The 19851-nt window shown below is 41.9% G+C and overlaps 1 protein-coding gene across 2 annotated transcripts in view; it reads right to left on the bottom strand.

Annotated features, from left to right (window-relative positions):
• trpm1a (transient receptor potential cation channel, subfamily M, member 1a) overlaps positions 1-19851 on the bottom strand; it is a 77230-nt gene that overhangs the window by 22483 nt on the left and 34896 nt on the right. For both annotated transcript variants that reach the window (XM_072552760.1, XM_072552759.1), the window contains exons 14-20: positions 14204-14344; positions 12570-12599; positions 8881-9179; positions 8433-8661; positions 7450-7569; positions 7036-7167; positions 184-312 (exon numbers count right to left, since the gene is read on the bottom strand). In XM_072552760.1, the coding sequence (XP_072408861.1) occupies positions 184-312; positions 7036-7167; positions 7450-7569; positions 8433-8661; positions 8881-9179; positions 12570-12599; positions 14204-14344 (1080 nt within the window). The remainder of the gene's footprint in view (positions 1-183; positions 313-7035; positions 7168-7449; positions 7570-8432; positions 8662-8880; positions 9180-12569; positions 12600-14203; positions 14345-19851) is intronic.

The raw sequence follows: 19851 nt of genomic DNA on the forward strand, positions 1-19851 counted from the left end.
AGTGTCACTCCCTCCAAAACCAGTGACCTTTCTGCATGGTCAATGACATTTTCCCAAAGTTACTCTTCCCCTTTAGATTCTCCCCTGTTAAGGTTAAAAGTACAGAAATAGAGATCCCCATTTTGGGGACACCATAACTGAAAGCTCAAATTTGAAAGTAATAAAATGATACGGCTTTCTCACCTCCCTGATTTTCTCAATTGCCAACATCAAAATATATGAGATGAGAACCCATTCTGCAATCGAGGGCAAGCCATCCATCTTCACCAGTATTACATAGTTGTAGAGCAACAAGTAAGCAAGATATGCCATCTGTGGAAGAATGAACAGAGATGCTTTTTGAATAAGGAGTATTTATAATTTCACAGGGTGTACAAAAATCAATAACAGTGTATTTGCAAGCTGAAATATCAGAGGGAGTGGAACTGTATCAATAAAGACCAGTGCAAGCACAACTGACTGAATCAGCTCCTTCTGTACTGTACAATTCCATTAAAATATCTAAAGCAGAATTTCAAAATATCATAATTCGAAAATAAAGTGATTAGGATAAGGGCTTATGAGGGGCAAGCACTTCTGCAATTTTCTGATGGATTAACATTCCCACATTCCACAAATCCTCAATCCCTTGTCCACAATATTATAGCATCTTGCTATACAGAAGGCCATTCAGCCCATTGTGCCAGTCTGTCAATTAGTCCGTCACCATTATCTTTCCTCATGGTCATGCTAAATTGTCCTTTTCAAGTGTCATCTGAGTCCCTGATGGAATATACCCCTATACATTCTTGAAGTGATGCATAGCACTAATACAAAGAATATTAATTCAATGAGTGAAGTTGGAGCAGGAGGGAAAGCACTAAAAGTCTAAATCAAGGTTACTCTGCATACATGTGGATGCATAGGATCTAGTCAAGAAGTTTGGGGAATTACATGCGCATATTCTCAAGTAGAAATATGATGACATCACTGTAACAGAGATCTGGCTCAGGGAAGGGCAAGGCTGGTGTTAAATATTCCTCGGTACAAGGTAAGAAACCATTTGGCTAGGTAAGTCATCCATCCTCCCCGTAGTTGCAAAGCAGCAAGTGATAAAAGGAGACTGAGGGGTGACATTATAGAAGGTTATAAAATCATGAGAGGCATCAGTAGGGTGAATAGCCAAGGTGTTTTCCCAGGGTAGGGAAGTCCAGAACTAGAGAGCAGAATGTAAGGTGAGAGGGGGAAGGTTTAAAAAGGACTGGAGGGGTAACGTTTTCCACTCAGAGGGTGATGCATGTACAGAACAAGCTGCTAATTATATTGCTTGGTGTAGGATTTCTTTTTCTTTCATTCATGGGATGTACGTGGGGTGGCATGGTGGATCAGTGGCTGGCACTGCTGCCTTACAGTGTCAGGGACCCAGATCCGATTCCATCCTCAAGTGACTGCTTGTGTGGAGTCTCCACATTTTCCTTGGGACTATGTGGGTTTCTGCCGCGTATTCCTGTTTCCTCCCACAGTCCAAAAATGTGCAGGTTAGATGGACTGGCCATGCTAAATTGCCCTGAGTGTTCACAGATGTGCAGGCTAGGTGGATTAGCCAATATAAATATGGCTGGGAAGGTCTTCAGAGGGTCAGTGTAGACTCCATGGGCCAAATGGCCTCTTCACTGTAGGGATTCTATGTTTTATGTCGGCTTTGCTGGCTTGCTAGAGCCATTTCAGAGGACATTGAAAAGTTAATTGCTGTAGGTATGTTCTCACATATATGCCAGATCAGGTAAGGATGACAGATTTCCTTCCTGAAAGGAACACTGGTGAACCTAATTGGTATTTATGACAATCAACAGTGATCACACAGTTGCCATTAGTCTAGTATTTCATTCTAGTTTTTTTACTGTATTCAAATGTCATCATCTATCAAGGTGGATTTGAACCATGACCTCAGAGCATTAGCCTGGGTTTCTGATTTACTATTAAAGTGATAATACCACTATGTCACCATCTCCCCACTTCTTGGGGATGAAGTGTGCCAAGTGGATCAAGTGTCAATGAGGAGACATTAAGGAGACATTGTTCACTGTATCACAATGTTAGGATGACAGTAGGAAAGAACAACAACCCAGAATAACAATAACTAATTGTGGGTCAACTGATTCTATTGGGATCAGCAAGGAGTCTTCTTTGGCACATTAATAGTGAAAGGAGGGTAGGAAGAGGAATGGAGGATGTTGATCCTACTTAGACTATAGTGATAGAAGAGATAAGTCTACATTAGGAAGGATTCAAAATTGATGAGGAATTACTGATTAGCCTGACAGTATTTCAAGTTGATAAAAGACCGGATGAATACAGTACACCAAAGATATTGAAGGAAGTGAGAGTGAAAATTGATGAGGTACTGGCCATAAACTTTCACTCAAGAGAAGTTCCCAGAGAGCCAGACAATTACAAATTACATCCTTGTTCAAAAAGGTTGTAAGCAGAAGTCCAGTAACCACAGGCCTACCAGTTTAACCTCAAAGGAAGGGAGGCTTCTATAATTTGTATTCAGAAGAATGAGAAGTGACCCTATTGAAACATAAGTTTCTGAGCAGAGTTGACAGGATGGATATTAAAGGATGTTTTCGCTTGAGGGAGAGTTGAAGGGATACAGTTAAAAATATGGCGATGAGGAGAATTTTCTTTCCCTCAGATGATCTTGAGTCTGCGGAATTCTCTTCCCCAGATAGCTTTTAATATTTTAAAAGCATAATTAGATAGTATCTTGAACAACAAGAGAGTCAAAGGGTGTAGGAACTAGGTGAGAAAGTGGAGTTGAAGCCACAGTCAGATCAACCATCATCATATTGACTGGCACAGCAGGCTCAAGGGACTGAATGGTCCACTCCTGCTCTTAATTCAATTTTTTTCATCATTCATGAGATGTTGGCATCGCTGGCTATCCCTAGTTCCCCTGATGGCAGTTGACTTTAAACATTGTTGTGGGTATGGAATCAGATTCAGGCCAGAACAAGGAAGAAAAGCAGATTTCCTTCTCTCAAGGATATTAATGAACCACATGGGTTTTTACAACAGTGGTCACCATTAGGTGAATATTTTTAAGATCAGACTTTTTATTGAGTTCAAATTTTACCATCTGCCATGGTGGGATTCAAACCCATTTGCTGAGAATGTTAGCTTCAGGTTTGAGATTACTAGTCCAGTGACATTACCACTGCCTAGTAGGTAATAGATAGAGAAGTGATTACACAGCAGGATCAGTCAGATAATTGGGTGACTGTCAGGAAAGGTAAGAAGGTATTTCAGAAGTCACTATGATTATTCCTCTGTCAAACACATACGCAGTTTTGGGTACTGTTGAATAGAATAGTCTCTTAGAGGGAAATACAAGAGACAGTCAGATCTTGGGCGCTAGGGATGAATGTTACGTTAGGCTGGGGTTTGACAAAATTTAAAACAACAATTGTTATAGGGAACTGTCCTATCAAGAGCACAGACAGAAGATTCTGTGAAAGTGTGCATGAATCTGGGATAGAATGATGCATTCCTGGTGCCGGGATTAAGGACATCTCAAAATGTTTGAAGCACATTGTTACAGGGGAGAGTTAGAAACTAGAAGTGATTGTATACATCGGTAGGAATGACATAGGGAAAAGATAAAGGCTTTACAGAGTAAATATAAAAGGTTAGATAGAAGAGTAAAAAACAGAACTCAAAAGTAGTAATCTCTGGTTTACTCCCGGTGCCAAACTCAAATAAGGGAAAGAATAAAAGGATATGAAAATAAATCAGTGGTTGAAGAGGTGGTGCAATGCTCAAGGAGTTGGGTTCTTAGATCATTAGAATCTCTTCTGGGGCAGAAAAAAAACCTGATCAAAAAGATTAGGTTTCACCTGTACTAGAAAAGAATGAATATCCCAGTGGGAAGATTTACTAATTCTATTAAAGGAGATTGTAAACTATGAGAGAAATGGGATGGAGGGATCCTAAGTAGCAGAGTAAATAGAAAGATGGATGAGTTTGACTCAGAAAAGAACAAATTAATTAGAAAAGACAGACAAGAGCAAGTCAGTGAACAATGTAACTCTGAAGAATTAAACTGAATTTATTTCAATGCAAGGGGTCTTATAGGTAAGGCTGATGAAGTCAGGGTATGTTTGGCATCATAAGATTGGGACATCATAGCTATTATGAAACCTTGACTGAGGGATGGGCAGGACTGGCAGCTCAATATTCCAGGTTTCAGATGCTATAGGAAGGATAGTCAGGGAGGCAAAACAGGAGTAGAGATGGTGTTTTTGATGAAAGAAAACATTCCTACTGTAACTAGAAAAGATATTTCTGAAAAATGATCCTGTGAAAATGAGTTGAAATTAGAAATTAAAAAAAAACGAATGATCACCTTGATGGGATTAGGAGACAGTGAGGTCTACAGATGCTGGAGATCAGAATTGAGAGTGTGTTGCTGGAAAATGTTTTCCTGATGAAGGGCTCGGCCCAAAACATCAATTCTCCTACTCCTCGGATGCTGCCTGACTTGCTGTGCTTTTCCAGCAACTTACTCTCAACCTTGATGGAATTGTCCAATAGACCCCCTTCCCCAGAAATTGGGAAACAAAAAATGTAGAGATCTCAGATATATGTAAGATTAATAAGATGGTAAGAGGTGATTTTAACTTTCTAAACATTGATTGGGATTACCATAGTGTTAAAGGTTTGCATGGGGAAGAATTTGTTAAATATATTCAAAAAAAATTCCTTTATCAATATGTAAATGTTTCTACTAGAGAAACATTGTTGCCTTTATAAAACAGGGCAAGTGAGTGAAGTGATCACAGGGCAACACTTTGGGTGTAGTGATCATAATTCTAGTAATTTTAAAGTAGTTATGAGAAAGAACAAATCTTGCATGCAAATTAAAGTTTTTAATTGGAGTAAGGCAAATTTTAATGGTACAAGACAGGAAATTTCAAAAATTAATTGGAGTAGACTGTTTGCATGTAGAGGGACATCTGATAAGTGGGAGGCTTTCAAAAGTGTAATAATGAGAGTTCAGAGTCACTATATTCCTGTTAGAGTCAAAGGTAAGGCTGGTGGGACTAGAGAACAATGGATGAATAAAGGTATTGAGGCTCTCATCAAGAATAAAAAGATCGTATATTAGATGTAAACAACTGAGTTCAAATGAATCTCTTGAAGAGTATAAAAAGTGTAGGGGCATTCTTAAGGGGGAGATCAGGAAGGTAAAGAGAGGATACAAGATAGCCTTGACAAATAAGGTTAAGGATAATCCAAAGAAATTCTACAAGTACATTACAAGCAAACGAGCAATAGAGACAGAGAGTAGGGCCCCTTAGAGATCAATGAGGTTGATGGGGTAGATATTACATGAATATTTTGTATCAGTTTTTTTCTGTAGAGATAGAAACGGAGATTAGAGAACTCTGGGAAATAAATATCGAGGTTTTGAAAACAATTCACATGACAGAAGAGAAGCGCTGGAGTTCTTAGAAAGTATAATGGTAGATAAATCTCTGGGACTTGATCTAGTCTATCCCAGAATGTTGTGGAAAGTTAGGGAGGAAATTGCAGAGCCCTTTGCAGAAATGCTTGTATCACTTACATATTCAGGTATGTGCTGAATGACTAGGAAGTGGCTAACGTTGTGCCTTTATTTAAGAAAGGATGTAAGGAGAAGGCTAGGAACTATGAACCTGAGAGTCTGAATTTGGTGGTGGGTAAGTTGTTGGAAGTGATTCTGAAAGATAGGATTTATCTGCATTTAGAGAGGGATAGTCAGCATGGTTTTGTGTGAGGGAAGTCATGTCTCACAAACTAGATTGAGTTTTTTGAGGAATTAACCAAGAAGGTTGACAAGCGCAGAGCAATAGACGTTGTTTACATGGACCTTAGTAAAATCTTTGACAATGTTCAGTACAGTCGACTAAAGTTGGTAAAGTTAGATCAAATGGGATTCAGGGTGAGTTTGCCTATTGGATACAACATTGGCTTAACAGCACGAGACAAAGAGTGATAGTGGATTGTTGTTTTTCGAACTGGAAGCCTATGACAAGCAATGTTCTGGGGATCGGTGCTGGGTCCAGTTTTGTTTGTTATTGATGTAAATGATTTAGATGAGAATATGGAAAACACAATAGTAAGTTTGTAGATGACAGCAAGATTGGTGGAATAGTGGACAGTGAAAAAGGCTACCTAAGTTACAAAGAGACCTTGATCAATGGGCTGAAGAATGGCAGATGGAATTTAGTTTGGATGAATGCAAGATATTGCACTTTGGTAAACAAACTAAAGCAAGACTTATACAATTAAAAGTAGGGCCTTGGGTAGTGTTGTAGGACAGAGAGACCTAGGGGTCCAGGTACATAATTCTTTAAAGTTTAGATGACACATAGATAGGGTGGTTAAGAAGGCATTTAGCACACTTGCCTTTATTGCTCACACCTTTGTGTAAAGGAGTTGGGGATGTTACTTTGAGGTTGTGGAGGATATTGATGAGGCCTCTTCTGGAGTATTGTGTCCAGTTCTGGTTGCCCTGTTATAGGAAGGATATTATTAAGTTGGACGGGGTTCAGAAAACAGCTACCAGGATGTTGCCAGGAATGGACTGTTTGAGTTATAAAAATAGACTGGATAGGCTGGGGCTTTTTTCACTGGAGGTTGACAGGTGACCTTCATAAAGGTTTATAAAATCATGAGGGCTATCAATAAGGTGCATGGCAGGTGTCTTTTTCCTCAGGTGGGGTTTCAAGATGAGGGACATTTCGAAAAGACATGAGGGCAATTATTTTACACAGAGATTCATATATTGAATGAACTTCCAGAGGAAGTGGGAGATGTGGGTTTAGTTACAACATTTAAAAGACATTTAGATAAGTACATGAATAAGAAATATTTGGTAGGATATGGGCCAAGTGCAGGTTGGTGGGATTAGTTTAGTTTTGGATTATGGTTGGCATGGACTGGTTGGACCAAAGGGTCTGTTTCCATGCTTTATGACTCTATTGCTCTACATATAAAGCCAGAACTTACAGTATGGAACCAGAATTTAACAATTGGTGCATTGTAGAACTCATAAATCTTTCTTCCAATTGGGATGCTTCTGTGATTTTCCATCCCATCTTCTTCATCCCCTTTTCTTGAAACAGCCTCAGTGTTTGCATCCTGAAATAACAATAATAGAATTTCACATGGTGCATTGTACATGGTCAGTACTCCACACAGGACAATGTACTCGTCTGGTCAGTACTTCACACCAGACAATGTACTCCTGGTCAACAAAGCTCAGTCCCATGCTGAACACATCATTCACTTGCTTGGACTCCGATTTTCCTGTTTTAGTTTTTTAATGTTAAACTTCATGGATTATCCCCTCATCCCAACAGTCATTCCCCACCCACTGGGTGCCCATTTCTGCCCCATCCCATTCCCTTCTGACCCACTTACATTGTCCTCCTCCCTGTCTTTCCCCTGTTCATTGTCACCAGTTGCTTCATACGACAAATCATCGCTACTTTTAAAGTCCATGAAGAGAATGGCTGGTGGAAATACGATGCCCAACATAATCTGACAGGAAATCAAAATCACATGTTAGTAAAGTACGTTCAGGATGAAAAGTGACCACAGGACTGATTTATTAATTGATTTTATAACCATTTATATTTAAGATGCAGGCAGTTAGATCTAAATAAAAATACCACATAGAACATGGAAACACTTGAACTATGCATAACATATCACATTACAGTTTAATTTCACTCGCCACATTAACAATCCCTTGACAAATGTTTTCACATGGATAACGTGCTGGAAAGATACAAGTTCTTTCTTTCTGTTTAAACTTGCCATTTCTTCAGAATGTCACTAAGCACAGTACAGAGAAGTATGTCATGTTGAAGAGGAGTCACTGATTGTAATTGAGGAAACGCCAATAATCTGGGGAAGTGGTGGTGTAGAGGCTATGTCACTGGACAATAATTCAAAACCTCAGTGATCTTAAGATTGGGTTCAAATGCCAGCGTGGCAGATGGTCGAATTTGAATTTTAAAAAATCTGAAACAAACAGCTGATACTAAATGACCACATAATCATTGTTGTTTGTTGTAAAAACTCATTGTCTTTAGTAATGCCCTTTGGGGAAGAAAAGACACTTTCTTTAACTGGTCGTGAATATGTGATACTGCAGAGCTACAGCAACGTGTTTGCATCTTTTATTGGGGATGGACAATAAATGCTGGCCGAGCCAGTCACAATCACATCCCTTGGACATAAAAAAAATTGCAATCATTGAGCAATACAAGATTTTTAAAGATGCACCATGGTGGGAGAATCAAAAGGATAAATGACAAGATATTATGATTATAATTATAAAAAGATGAATGGGTTTGCATTTATAGTTTGCGATTTAAGCAGCGACCTGAGAACTGCACCTTAAGGCCGGGATTTTTCCGCATGTGAAGCCGCCCCATCCACATGTCAGTCAGCAGCATCTGGCTGCAAGTGTGTGCGATGAAGTCGCGGTGTTTTGCTGTCACTGCCAGTTTCAGGCAGGTCGAATCGCTCCAGTTCTTCAGCTCATATGTCAGCAGTTTCATGGCCACCTGCTCATCGTGCTTGTATGATTGGTCTAACAAGTCAACAGCAAGCTGCCCAAAATCCCTTCAAACAAAGAGAAAGAAATAGTGAGAGAGCAGAAAGGAAGAGAAGCTGTCACAGACATGTGACTGAGTAGTTCACAGGTCCTTGACCAATGTTAGGCTGTTTATGAATTTTTAATAGGCCGCAAAGAGACAACTGCATTTTGGAGAAGAACAGGAGCCACCATTTTAAAAAAAGTAAAGAGAAAGGAATGTGGGGTTGAAAGGAAGGGGGACTGACTTTGAGTTGTTTTCCAGGTCCTGCGAGATGTCATCCACGAGCTCACTGCCAGAACATTCATTTGACATGGCTTTGTAAAGCTTGCAGGCAACCAGGGCCTTGGCCAAAGCTTCTTCACCATGCTGCCAGAAAAACAATGCCATTCTCTGACGTTTCATCAACACAGCCCACACTAGCAGCTCATGGAACGGGTAGGTGAATCGGCCAATGGCTGGGTCATCCTCATCAATGTCAATCTCTTCTTCCTTTTTCTTCTTCTTTTTCTTCTTCCTCTTAGATTTTGAGGGTGGTTCATCATCCTGGGACAGGCCACAAGCAGTGTTAGTAGCACATACCAAATATTCTTTCACATCACACATCACTCATTCACCAGCACTTTCCATGATGCCAGGTCACAGAAAGGGAAAAAAACCAAGGGCTAGCAGGCATAAGGATGACCAGAAACCAGGCTCATCTCAAAGGTCTATACATCTGTTTTATTCAAAAAGTCATTTTTAAACCTAGTACTTTCATCCTCCGTTTGGAAAATAAAAATGATAAAGAAAATAAAAGTGACGTTGGGGAAAGGTTTAAATTTGGGAGTAATCGGGGTTATGGTGTGTACAAAATGCCAGCATTGTATCTAATTACACTAACATGACGAGTAAAGCAAAATAAGGACAAATAGCTGTTCATGCTGGAAATCTGAGAATCACAGGATGGAGGACAAGGGCAGGGTGCTGCTGCTGTTTTAGATGAATATCTGATTCCTTGTGATGCACTCGGAATATCCTGGACACCAATTCACAGGAAGGAGGTTCTTATATTTTGGAGTGGACAGTGCAATATAAGCTGGGGAAAGGGTCAAGAAATTGGGACCAATATTGATTGTTGCAAGCCATGTGGACAACAGGCATTGGGAATAAGTAAGCATTAATTTCATGAGAAAGCCTCAAATAGAGCTATAAAGAAAAGTAAGATAGAACATGAGAAAAAAACTAGCACAGAATGTAAAGACAGATAGCAAAAGTTTCTATACATATATAAAACAAAACAAAAGAGTGGCTAAAGTAAACATTGGTCCTTTAGAGGATGAGAAGGGGCATTTAATCATGGGATATGATGAAATGGCTGAGGCATTGAATAGGTATTTTGTGTTGGTGTTCACAGTGGAGGACACAAATAACATGCCAGTAACTGACAAAGAGAAAAAGGTAGATAAGGACCAGAAAACAAATCATTATCAGAGATGAGGCAGTGTTGGGTAAGCTAATGGATCCCAGGCTAGACAAATCTCCTGGCCTTGATGGAATGCAACCCAGGGTACTAAAAGAGATGGTGGGAGAAATAGCAAGTGTGTTTGTGGTAATTTTCCAAAATTAATTAGACTCTGGGATAGTTCCAGCAGTTTGGAAAACAGCAAATGTGATGCCACTACTTAAAAAGGGTACTAGACAAAAGTTGGGGAACTATAGAACGGTTAGCTTAACTTCTGTCATGGGGAAGATGCTTGAGTCTATTATCAAGGAAGAAATAGCAAGGCATCTAGACAGAAATTGTCCCGTTGGGCAGACGCTGCATGGGTTCATGAAGGGCAGGTCATGTTTAACTAATCTTTTGGAATTCTATGAAGATATTATGAGCACGGTGGACAATGGGGACCCAGTAGATGTGGTGTACTTAGATTTCCAAAAGGTCTTTCACAAGGTGCTGTACAAGAGGCTGCTGCATAAGGTAAAGATGCATGGCGTTATGGGTGAATTATTAATGGGGATAGAGGATTGGTTGACTAACAGGAAGCAAAGAGTGGGGATAAATGAGTGCTATTCTGGTTAGTAATCACTAACTAGTGGTGAGCCTCAAGGATCAGTGTTGGGACCGCGATTATTCATCATTTACATAGATGATTTGGAGTTGAGGACCACGTGCAATGTGTCAACGTTTGCAGATGACACTAAGATCAGTGGTACAGCGAAGTGTGCAGAGGACTGTGAAATTCTGCAGAGGAACATAGATACATTGAATGAGTGGGCAAGGTCTGGCAGGTGGCATACAATGTTAATAAATGTGAAGTCATCCATTTTGGTAGGTATAATGTAAAAAGGACTATTACTTGAATGGTAAAAAGTTGCAGCATGCTGCTATGCAAATAGAATTTTGTCCTTCATTGCTAAAGGGACTGAGTTTAAAAGCAGGGAGTACAGGGTGCTGGTGAGGCCACACCTGGAGTACTGCATGCAGTTTTGGTCTCCTTACCTGAGAAAGGATGTACTGGCTCCAGAGGAAGTTCATTCGGTTGAATCTGGAGTTGAGGGGGTTGGCTTATGAGAAGAGACTGAGTAGACTGGGATTATTTTCATTGGAATTTAGAAGAATGAGTGGGGATCTTACAGAAACATATAAAATTATGAAGGGAGTAGACAAGAGAGACATAGAGAGGATGTTTCCACTGGCAGGTGAAACTAGGACAAGAGGGCATAGCATCAAAATTAGGGGGAGCAGATTTAGGACTGAATTGAGAAGGAACTTCTTCACCCAGAGGGTTGTGAATCTATGGAATTCCCTACTCAGTGAAGTAGTTGACACGACTTCAGTAAATATTTTTAAAGCTAAGATAGATTTTGTTTGAATAATGAAGGAATTAAGGGTTATGGTGAGCTGAGGCCACAAATAGATCAGCCATGATCTTAATGCTCGAAGGGCCAGATGGCCTACTCCTGCTCCAATGTCTTATGTTATGTATTTTCTTATGAATGTTGTTTCTCCATCTATCTTATTGGGGGTGTAGTGTCAACACAAAATCATTGGAACACAGCACTGAAGCTGCAACTTTAATCTTACCATTACTTGTAACCTTCCTATCATGTATGTGTCCACCTGTACATAGTGTTACAGCACTATTAGTAACATAGTTACCACGTTACATGGACATTGTTATGTAGAGTTACCATGTCGCACCCACCACTTCCCTGTAACCCAATGGAATTATCTCATTCCATAGGCAGTTACTATATTACCTATGTAATTGCCTCTTTATATATGGAATTACTCTCAATACCTACATTGTCATATTCTTCACTCTTTGTTTAAGAGAAATCAAAGGATTCCATTCAGTAATAGGAAACTGTGCGAAATGATCACCTTTGATTAAAAGGTCAGTCTTGTTGGTTAAAGCAAATGATGCAAAGGCTCAATCTCAATGTGAAGGGGTTAGAAAGGGCAAACACTGAAGGCAAGCTGCTAGTGATGGAATAAGACTCAGTCCTGGGAGAAGGAACAGTTTGACAGGGAAAAATGGAATATACCAAGATTAGATTCCCTACAGTGTGGAAACAGGCCCTTCAGCCCAACAAGTCCACACCAACCCTCCGAAGAGAAACCCACCCAAACCCATTTCCCTCTGACTAAAGCACATAACACTATGGGCATTTTTTTTAGAATGGCTGATTCACCTAACCTGCACATCTTTGGATTGTGGGAGGAAACCTGAGCACCTGGAGGAAACCCATGCAGACACAGGAAGAATGTGTAAACTCCACACAGTCACTCAAGGCCAGAATTGAACCTAGGTCTCTGGCACTGTGAGGCAGCAGTGCTAACCACTGAGCCACTGCGCTGCCCCAAGGATCAAGGTACCAAGAATCAAAAGGAATCAAAAACCAACTGTACATCAAAAACTCTGCATCAAGAATACTTCAAATATCACTCACCTCCATCCCCAGAAGTTTCAGAGCTTTTGGCTGCAGGAAGACAGAACGAAATAGATTAGCAAACAGAGAGTAGGGACTGGTCGCCTGCCAGAGCAGAATGAGAAAAATGATTAATATTTACACATATTTTCTTTACATTGTCATCAGAAACAGCCCAAATTATTTCACCAACGATGTTAATCTGTGATTATGAGGTAAAGGTCTGCAACTGTTTCTCAGTGAAATCACCAATAATTAAGAAGGGAGTAAGGAGTCACTGACCAGTGATTAGAGAACAGCTTGGCTTGTAGAGAGATCAGAGACTTTGGAGATCATTACTGAATTAATAAGAGAAGGAAATTGAAGGGCATTTAGTGGTTGGGAAGGTGTTGTTATACGGAATCACAGCACCTTCTCACCTATTCCCCGATGATGTGAGGACAGGAAGGCTCATAGATGGGCTTCCTACCCTGACACTAATTGAAGTCTTTGCATGTGCAATTAATACTGATTCCTGATGAAGGGCTCCAGCCCGAAACATTTATTTTCCTGCTCCTCGGATGCTGCCTGACCTGCTCTGATTTTCCAGCACCACTCTAATCTTGACTCTGAGCTCCAGCATCTTTAGTCCTCACTTTCACCCATTTAAAGGCTTAATCCCACAACAATCAGCATTCAATCAGCAGCAGGGAGGGTAATTAGCACAGGGACAAGTAGAGGTCCCTAATTGCCTATGTCCACAGATTAGGACGGGGGAACCATTGAGAGTTGCCCCCAGTACCTGTGTTTTCCGATCGCCAGTGAGTCCCTCCCTGGACTCCAAATGCCCTCAGTCTTTGTGGCCTGGATTCCTGAATGATCCTGGATCTTTGGTGAGATTCTTAGCATAATAATCTATCCCACAGATTGTAACAAGCAATGCTGTCTTCTGATTGGCTGGCAGTTCTTGGTGGGGGGATTTCTGTTCCTGGGTTTCTTAACCTTAAGGTTAGATTAGATTCCCTGATTAGATTAGATCCCCTACAGTGTGGAAACAGGCCTTTCAGCCCAACCAGTCCACACTGACCATCCGAAGAGTAACCCACCCAGAAAGGAAAGCCAGCAACTGTGCTGAAAGGTGCTGGAATGTGGTACCACTTGAGTTACTGCGACAAGGGGCCCTTGCCTACTTTCCTGCCAGAAGCCAAGATCCCTGTCACCTTGGAATAACATTTGTCCATTGTGTTTTGTTTACACTGCAGTGGTTTACAGTTTGAATTGCATTTGGAAAATCTGTAAAAGACTGCTCTCGGAAATAAAATAAAGATGTCATTTATCATAAAACATACCTTACTCACAAGGGTTCCTTAGGGAAGGAAAGCTGCTGTCCTTACCTAATCTTGGTCACCTGTAACACAAGCCCAACTGAATGATTGACTCCTGAAAACTCTCAGCCTCAAATGAGATTAGCTAACTGAACCCTGCAGCCCAAGAATGGGTAGCAATTGAAATCTGGAACAGTCAGAGTGCATGCGCGCATGTATTCTTGTCCTGCTCACAGGGTGACTGCTGTCCTAACGGGGAGCCCTGGAGGTTACAGTGTGAACTTTAAACACCTTTCATTCCAATCGTATCAGAAATTATTGTTTTTACTTAAAGATCAGGACTATATTTACCCGTTTTGGCCCAAATAAATTATTGTAGAGAGTGCGGAATGTTTTCCTTGTGTAAGTGCAGCGATATGCTCCTCCCATCAAGTACTCTATGACCAGCCCAATATCGATCAAACTGATGTGATAGTCAGGGGGCAGGTTTCCCTGGAACAGAAAGTCAAAATACATCAGCATGTGTTACACCCAAATTCACAACCTCAATCTACAGGGCAGCTTCCTGTTACACAGAGAGAGAAGCCAAGAACAGTGAAGGTCTTGGTTCATTACTCACTCCCTATACAGGGGATGGGTACAAACCTCCCGCTCTGAGCCGCTGATGTAATCCAGGCAGACTCCATTTATGCTCCTATTGAAAATTGAATAGATACCAAATTATTAACCATTTGTAAGCAAACATGTCTTTTCCATTTCTATCTCGACAATATCAGTAATTTTAATGTTCTATTCTCCTCACTGATATGAGCTGACTGTTAGCAGCTGTTTAAAATGTACATTTGAGTTTCAAACACAAATTTAATCAAGATTACAAAAGTATCCAGTCATTAAAAAGTGTTTAAAGTGGACAGCTGAATTTAGATTCAACAGAACGATGGGACTGGCCTCCAAATAGTTGGACTGGCCCATGTCACCCATCCTTCATCGAGACATTCGCAAAGAAAAAGACTTTTGACCATCAGTCCATCAGGAAGTGGTCAGCATGTAATGTCCTTGTGACACCGCAACAAAAAGAGAGGGTGGATCCTGTCAGGCTGTTTCCTGAGCAAACTGTCAAAGTAATTTGGCAGAATGGCTGATCACCAGAACTTTCCAACAAGCACCAAGACATAGCTCGGCTGGTGGTGAGAAGGGCGCTGCCAGTCAGATCCTTCATGTACGACCAGTCTCTGTGTGCTACTGCACATTGGGGGGCGTGGTGGGGTTGGTGGTGTAGAGACCGTCACACCTCTCATTCTGGAAAATCCTTTGCAGAGGAAGTCTGGAGAGAGATACAGAGTTTTGTTGAGGCCCATCCTGAGCAGATCCATGACACAGGACTCTGTGCTCTACAGATCGTTCCCTCGGACAGACATTGAAACAAAGGTTGACAGCACCTGGAGGACCATCAATTTGGTGAAAGAATGCTGCCTGAAACCTGTTTGTTTTCCAAGAGTAAGGAGATGGCCTCAACTGAGTGTTGCTGACTGGCACATTCCAAGGTTCAGGACTATGTGCTGAGGGATGCACTAAAGTTTGGGGCAGCTGCCGCCAACGCACAGTGGCGAAAGACCCCGTCTGAAGTCTTTCTGCCAAAATACAATGAGCATCTGTTCAGTAATTGGACTCTCCCAGTGCCTCAAAAATATGTAAATAGTGTCTTGCATAGCTAAGAAATGCTTTTGGGTTTTTTGGAACTGTTGGGAAAGTAAACTATGATGTTTGTTTGTTCTTCATATGCAAAGACTGTACAGAACTGAACTGCTTTAGTGACTATGTTTGTATATAAAGTTTTTTTTATGAATAAAGTACATTAAACCTAGTCTGTCAAGACACAGAACATAGAACATTACAGCATAGTGCAGGCCCTTCGGCCCTTGATGTTGCACCAACCTGTGAAACCAATCTGAAGGCCACCTAACCTACACTATTCCATTTTCATCCATATGTTTATCCAATGACCATTTCAATGCCCTTAAATTTGGTGAGTCTGGGAGATTCAAGATGGCGGTGACCGAGCAAGTCTGAGTCTGTAGTGCTCTGCCTAAGACTTGGGCAAAGTGGGGCACCTGCCTTCACCACACCTTTTAAATCATTTAAAATAGTTTTGCCCAGCATAGTTAGTCATTTTACATCACATTTTTACAGTTGTTCTTAAAATGACTAAGGGCAAAAATTCCTGCAGTTCGCAACAGGCGGGGACCCCTCCCCCCCCCCCCAGCAGCAGTGGAGACGCCCGCGGCCGCCTCGGGGAACTTACCTGCAGAGGCGACCCTGATCTCCAGGATCAACAAGCTGCAGGAGAAGATCAACACCTTCATTGAAGAATCCAGGATCAGGTGGGAGTCGTTCTCGGTTGTGCTGCAGAAGCACGACCAAGAAATTGAAAAACTCGAACAGTGCATCAGAGGGTCGGAGCAAAAGGCCGCGACCTCGGAAGCTGCTGCCAAGTCCGCTGTGGGCCAGGTCCGGGCTCTCGAGCAGCGAGTCCGGACCTTGGAAGAGCACATCGACGACCTCGACAATCGGGGCTGTTGAAAAAAATATTTGTTTACTGGGCCATCCCAAACGGGAAGAGGAAGGCCAGCTGGCAGTTTTTTTGGAGCAATGGCTCCCTCAAATATTAAAGTTGGAGTCTTGATCAGGCCAGGTACAGGTGGAGTGGGCCTACAGGTTGCTATACGCAGGCCCGGGTCGGACCAGCGCCCCCGCCCAGTTCTGTTCCGGCTCCAATACTATAAAGAGAAGCAGATGCTCCTGGAAGCCTCCAGAGTCCTGGAGAAGGATCCTCAGGCCATGATACACAAGGGTTCCAGAATTATGTTATTTCAGGATTTTTGTCCAGCCATGGTCTGCAAAACGAGGGCGTTAAATGAGGCAAAGAAGTGTCTAAGAGGCCTAAATATCCAATACACCTTTCGTTACCCAGCAACGGTCTGCTTCAGCCATGCACTTTCCAAGAGATCAATTGTGTTAGGGGATTCTGTAGTCAGAGGTACAGACAGACGTTTCTGTGGCCAGCAGAGAAAAAGCAGAATTGTGTGTTGTTTCCCTGGTGCCAGGATCAAGGATGTCTCAGAGAGGGTGCAGAATGTTCTCACGGGGGAGAGGGGCCAGCAAGAGGTCATTGTCCACATTGGAACTAACGACATTGGAAGGGAAAAGGTTGAGACTCTGAAGGGAGAGTTAGGCAGAAATTTAAAAAAAGATCCTCAAGCGTAGTAATATCTGGATTATTCCCAGTGCTACGAGCTAGTGAGGGCAAGAATAGGAGGATAGAGCAGATGAATACATGGATGAGGAGGTGGTGTATGGGAGAAGGATTCACATTTTTGGATCATTGGAATCTCTTTTGGGGTAAAAGTGACCTGTACAAGAAGGACGGATTGCACCTAAATTGGGAGGGGACTAATATACTGGCAGGGAAATTTGCTAGAACTGCTTGGGACGATTTAAACTAGAAAGGGTGGGGTGTGGGGGTGGGGGTGGGGGGGGGGGGGGGTGGGGGGGTGGTGCAGGGGGGTGGTGGGACCCAGGGAAATAGTGAGGAAAGAGATTGATCTGAAACGGGTACAGCTGAAAACAAAAATGAGTCAAACAGCCAGGGCAGGCAGGGACAAGGTAGGACTAATAAATTAAATTGCATTTATTTCAATACAAGGGGCCTAACAGGGAAGGCAGATGAACTCAGGGCATGGTTAGGAACATGGGACTGGGATATCATAGCAATTACGGAAACATGGCTCAGGGATGGGCAGGACTGGCAGCTTAATGTTCCAGGGTACAAATCCTACAGGAAGGATAGAAAGGGAGGCAAGAGAGGAGGGGAAGTGGCATTTTTGATAAGGGATAGTATTACTGCTGTGCTGAGGAAGGATATTCCTAGAAATACATCCAGGGAAGTTATTTGGGTGGAATTGAGAAATAAGAAAGGGATGATCACCTTATTGGGATTGTATTAAAAACCCCCCAGTAGTCAGAGGGAAATTGAGAAACAAACTTGGAAGGAGATCTCAGCTATCTGTAAGAATAATAGGGGAGTTATGGTAGGGGATCTTAACTTTCCAAACATCGACTGGGACTGCCATAAGTGTACAAGATTTAGGTGAAGGGGAATTTTTTAAGTGTGTACAAGACAATTTTCTGATTCAGTATGTGGATGTACCTACTAGAGAAGGTGCAAAACTTGACCTACTCTTGGGAAATAAGGCAGGGCAAGTGACTGAGGTGTCAGTGGGGGAGCACTTTGGGGCCAGTGACCATAATTCTATTTGTTTTAAAATAGTGATGGAAAAGGATAGACCAGATCTAAAAGTTGAAGTTCTAAATTGGAGAAAGGCCAATTTTGACGGTATTAGGCAAGAACTTTCGAAAGCTGATTGGAGGCAGATGTTTGCAGGTAAAGGGATGGCTGGAAAATGGGAAGCCTTCAGAAATGAGATAACAAGAATCTAGAGGAAGTATATACCTGTCAGGGTGAAAGGGAAAGTTAGTAGGTATAGGGAATGCTGGATGACTGAAGAAATTGAGGGTTTGGTTAAAAAGAAGGAAGCATATGTCAGGAATAAACAGGATAGATTGAGTGAATCCTTAAAAGAATATAAAGGAAGTAGGAGTAGACTTAAGAAGGAAATCAGGAGGGCAAAAAGGGGACATGAGATAGCTTTGGCAAGTAGAATGAGGAAGAATCCAAAGGGCTTTTACAAATATATTAAGGACAAAAGGGTAACTAGGGAGAGAATAGGGCCTCTCAAAGATCAGCAAGGCGGCCTTTGTGTGGAGCCACAGAAAATGGGGGAGATATTAAATGAATATTTTGCATTAGCATTTACTATGGAAAAGGATATGGAAGATATAGACTGTAGGGAAATAGATGGTGATATCTTGCAAAATATCCAGATTACAGAGGAGGAAGTGCTGGATGTCTTGAAACGGTTAAAAGTGGATAAATCCCCAGGACCTGACCAGGTGTACCCTAGAACTCTGTGGGAAGCTAAAGAAGTGATTGCTGGGCCTCTTGCTGAGATATCTGTATCATCGATAGTCACAGGTGAGGTGCCAGAAGACTGGAGGTTGGCAAACGTGGTGCCACTGTTTAAGAAGGGCAGTAAAGACAAGCCAGGGAACTATAGACCAGTGAGCCTGACCTCGGTGGTGGGCAAGTTATTGGAGAGAATCCTGAGGGACAGGATATAAACGTATTTGGAAAGGCAAGGACTGATTCGGGATAGTCACCATGGCTTTGTGCGTGGGAAATTATGTCTCACAAACTTGATTGAGTTTTTTGAAGAAGTAACAAAGAAGATTGATGAGGGCAGAGCAGTAGATGTGATCTATATGGACTTCAGTAAGGCGTTTGACAAGGTTCCCCATGGGAGACTGATTAGCAAGATTAGATCTCATGGAATACAGGGAGAACTAGCCATTTGGATACAGAACTGGCTCAAAGGTAGAAGACAGAGAGTGGTGGTGGAGGGTTGTTTTTCAGACTGGAGGCCTGTGACCAATGGAGTGCCACAAGGATCAGAACTGGGCCCTCCAATTTTTGTCATTTACATAAATGATTTGGATGCAAGCATAACAGGTACAGTTAGTAAGTTTGCAGATGACACCAAAATTGGAGGTGTAGTGGACAGCGAAGAGAGTTACCTCAGATTACAACAGGATCTGGACCAGATGGGCCAATGGGTTAAGAAGTGGCAGATGGAGTTTAATTCAGATAAATGTGAGGTGCTGCATTTTGGGAAAGCAAATTGTAGCAGGACTTATACACTTAACGGTAAGGTCCTAGGGAGTGTTGCTGAACAAAGAGACCTTGGATGCAGGTTCATAGCTCCTTGAAAGTGGAGTCGCAGGTACATAGGATAATGAAGAAAGCGTTTGGTATGCTTTCCTTTATTGGTCAGAGTATTGAGTACAGGAGTTGGGAGGTCATGTTGTGGCTGGACAGGACATTG

Source organism: Chiloscyllium punctatum, chromosome 33 (assembly GCF_047496795.1).
Source record: "Chiloscyllium punctatum isolate Juve2018m chromosome 33, sChiPun1.3, whole genome shotgun sequence".
Lineage (NCBI taxonomy): Eukaryota > Metazoa > Chordata > Chondrichthyes > Orectolobiformes > Hemiscylliidae > Chiloscyllium > Chiloscyllium punctatum.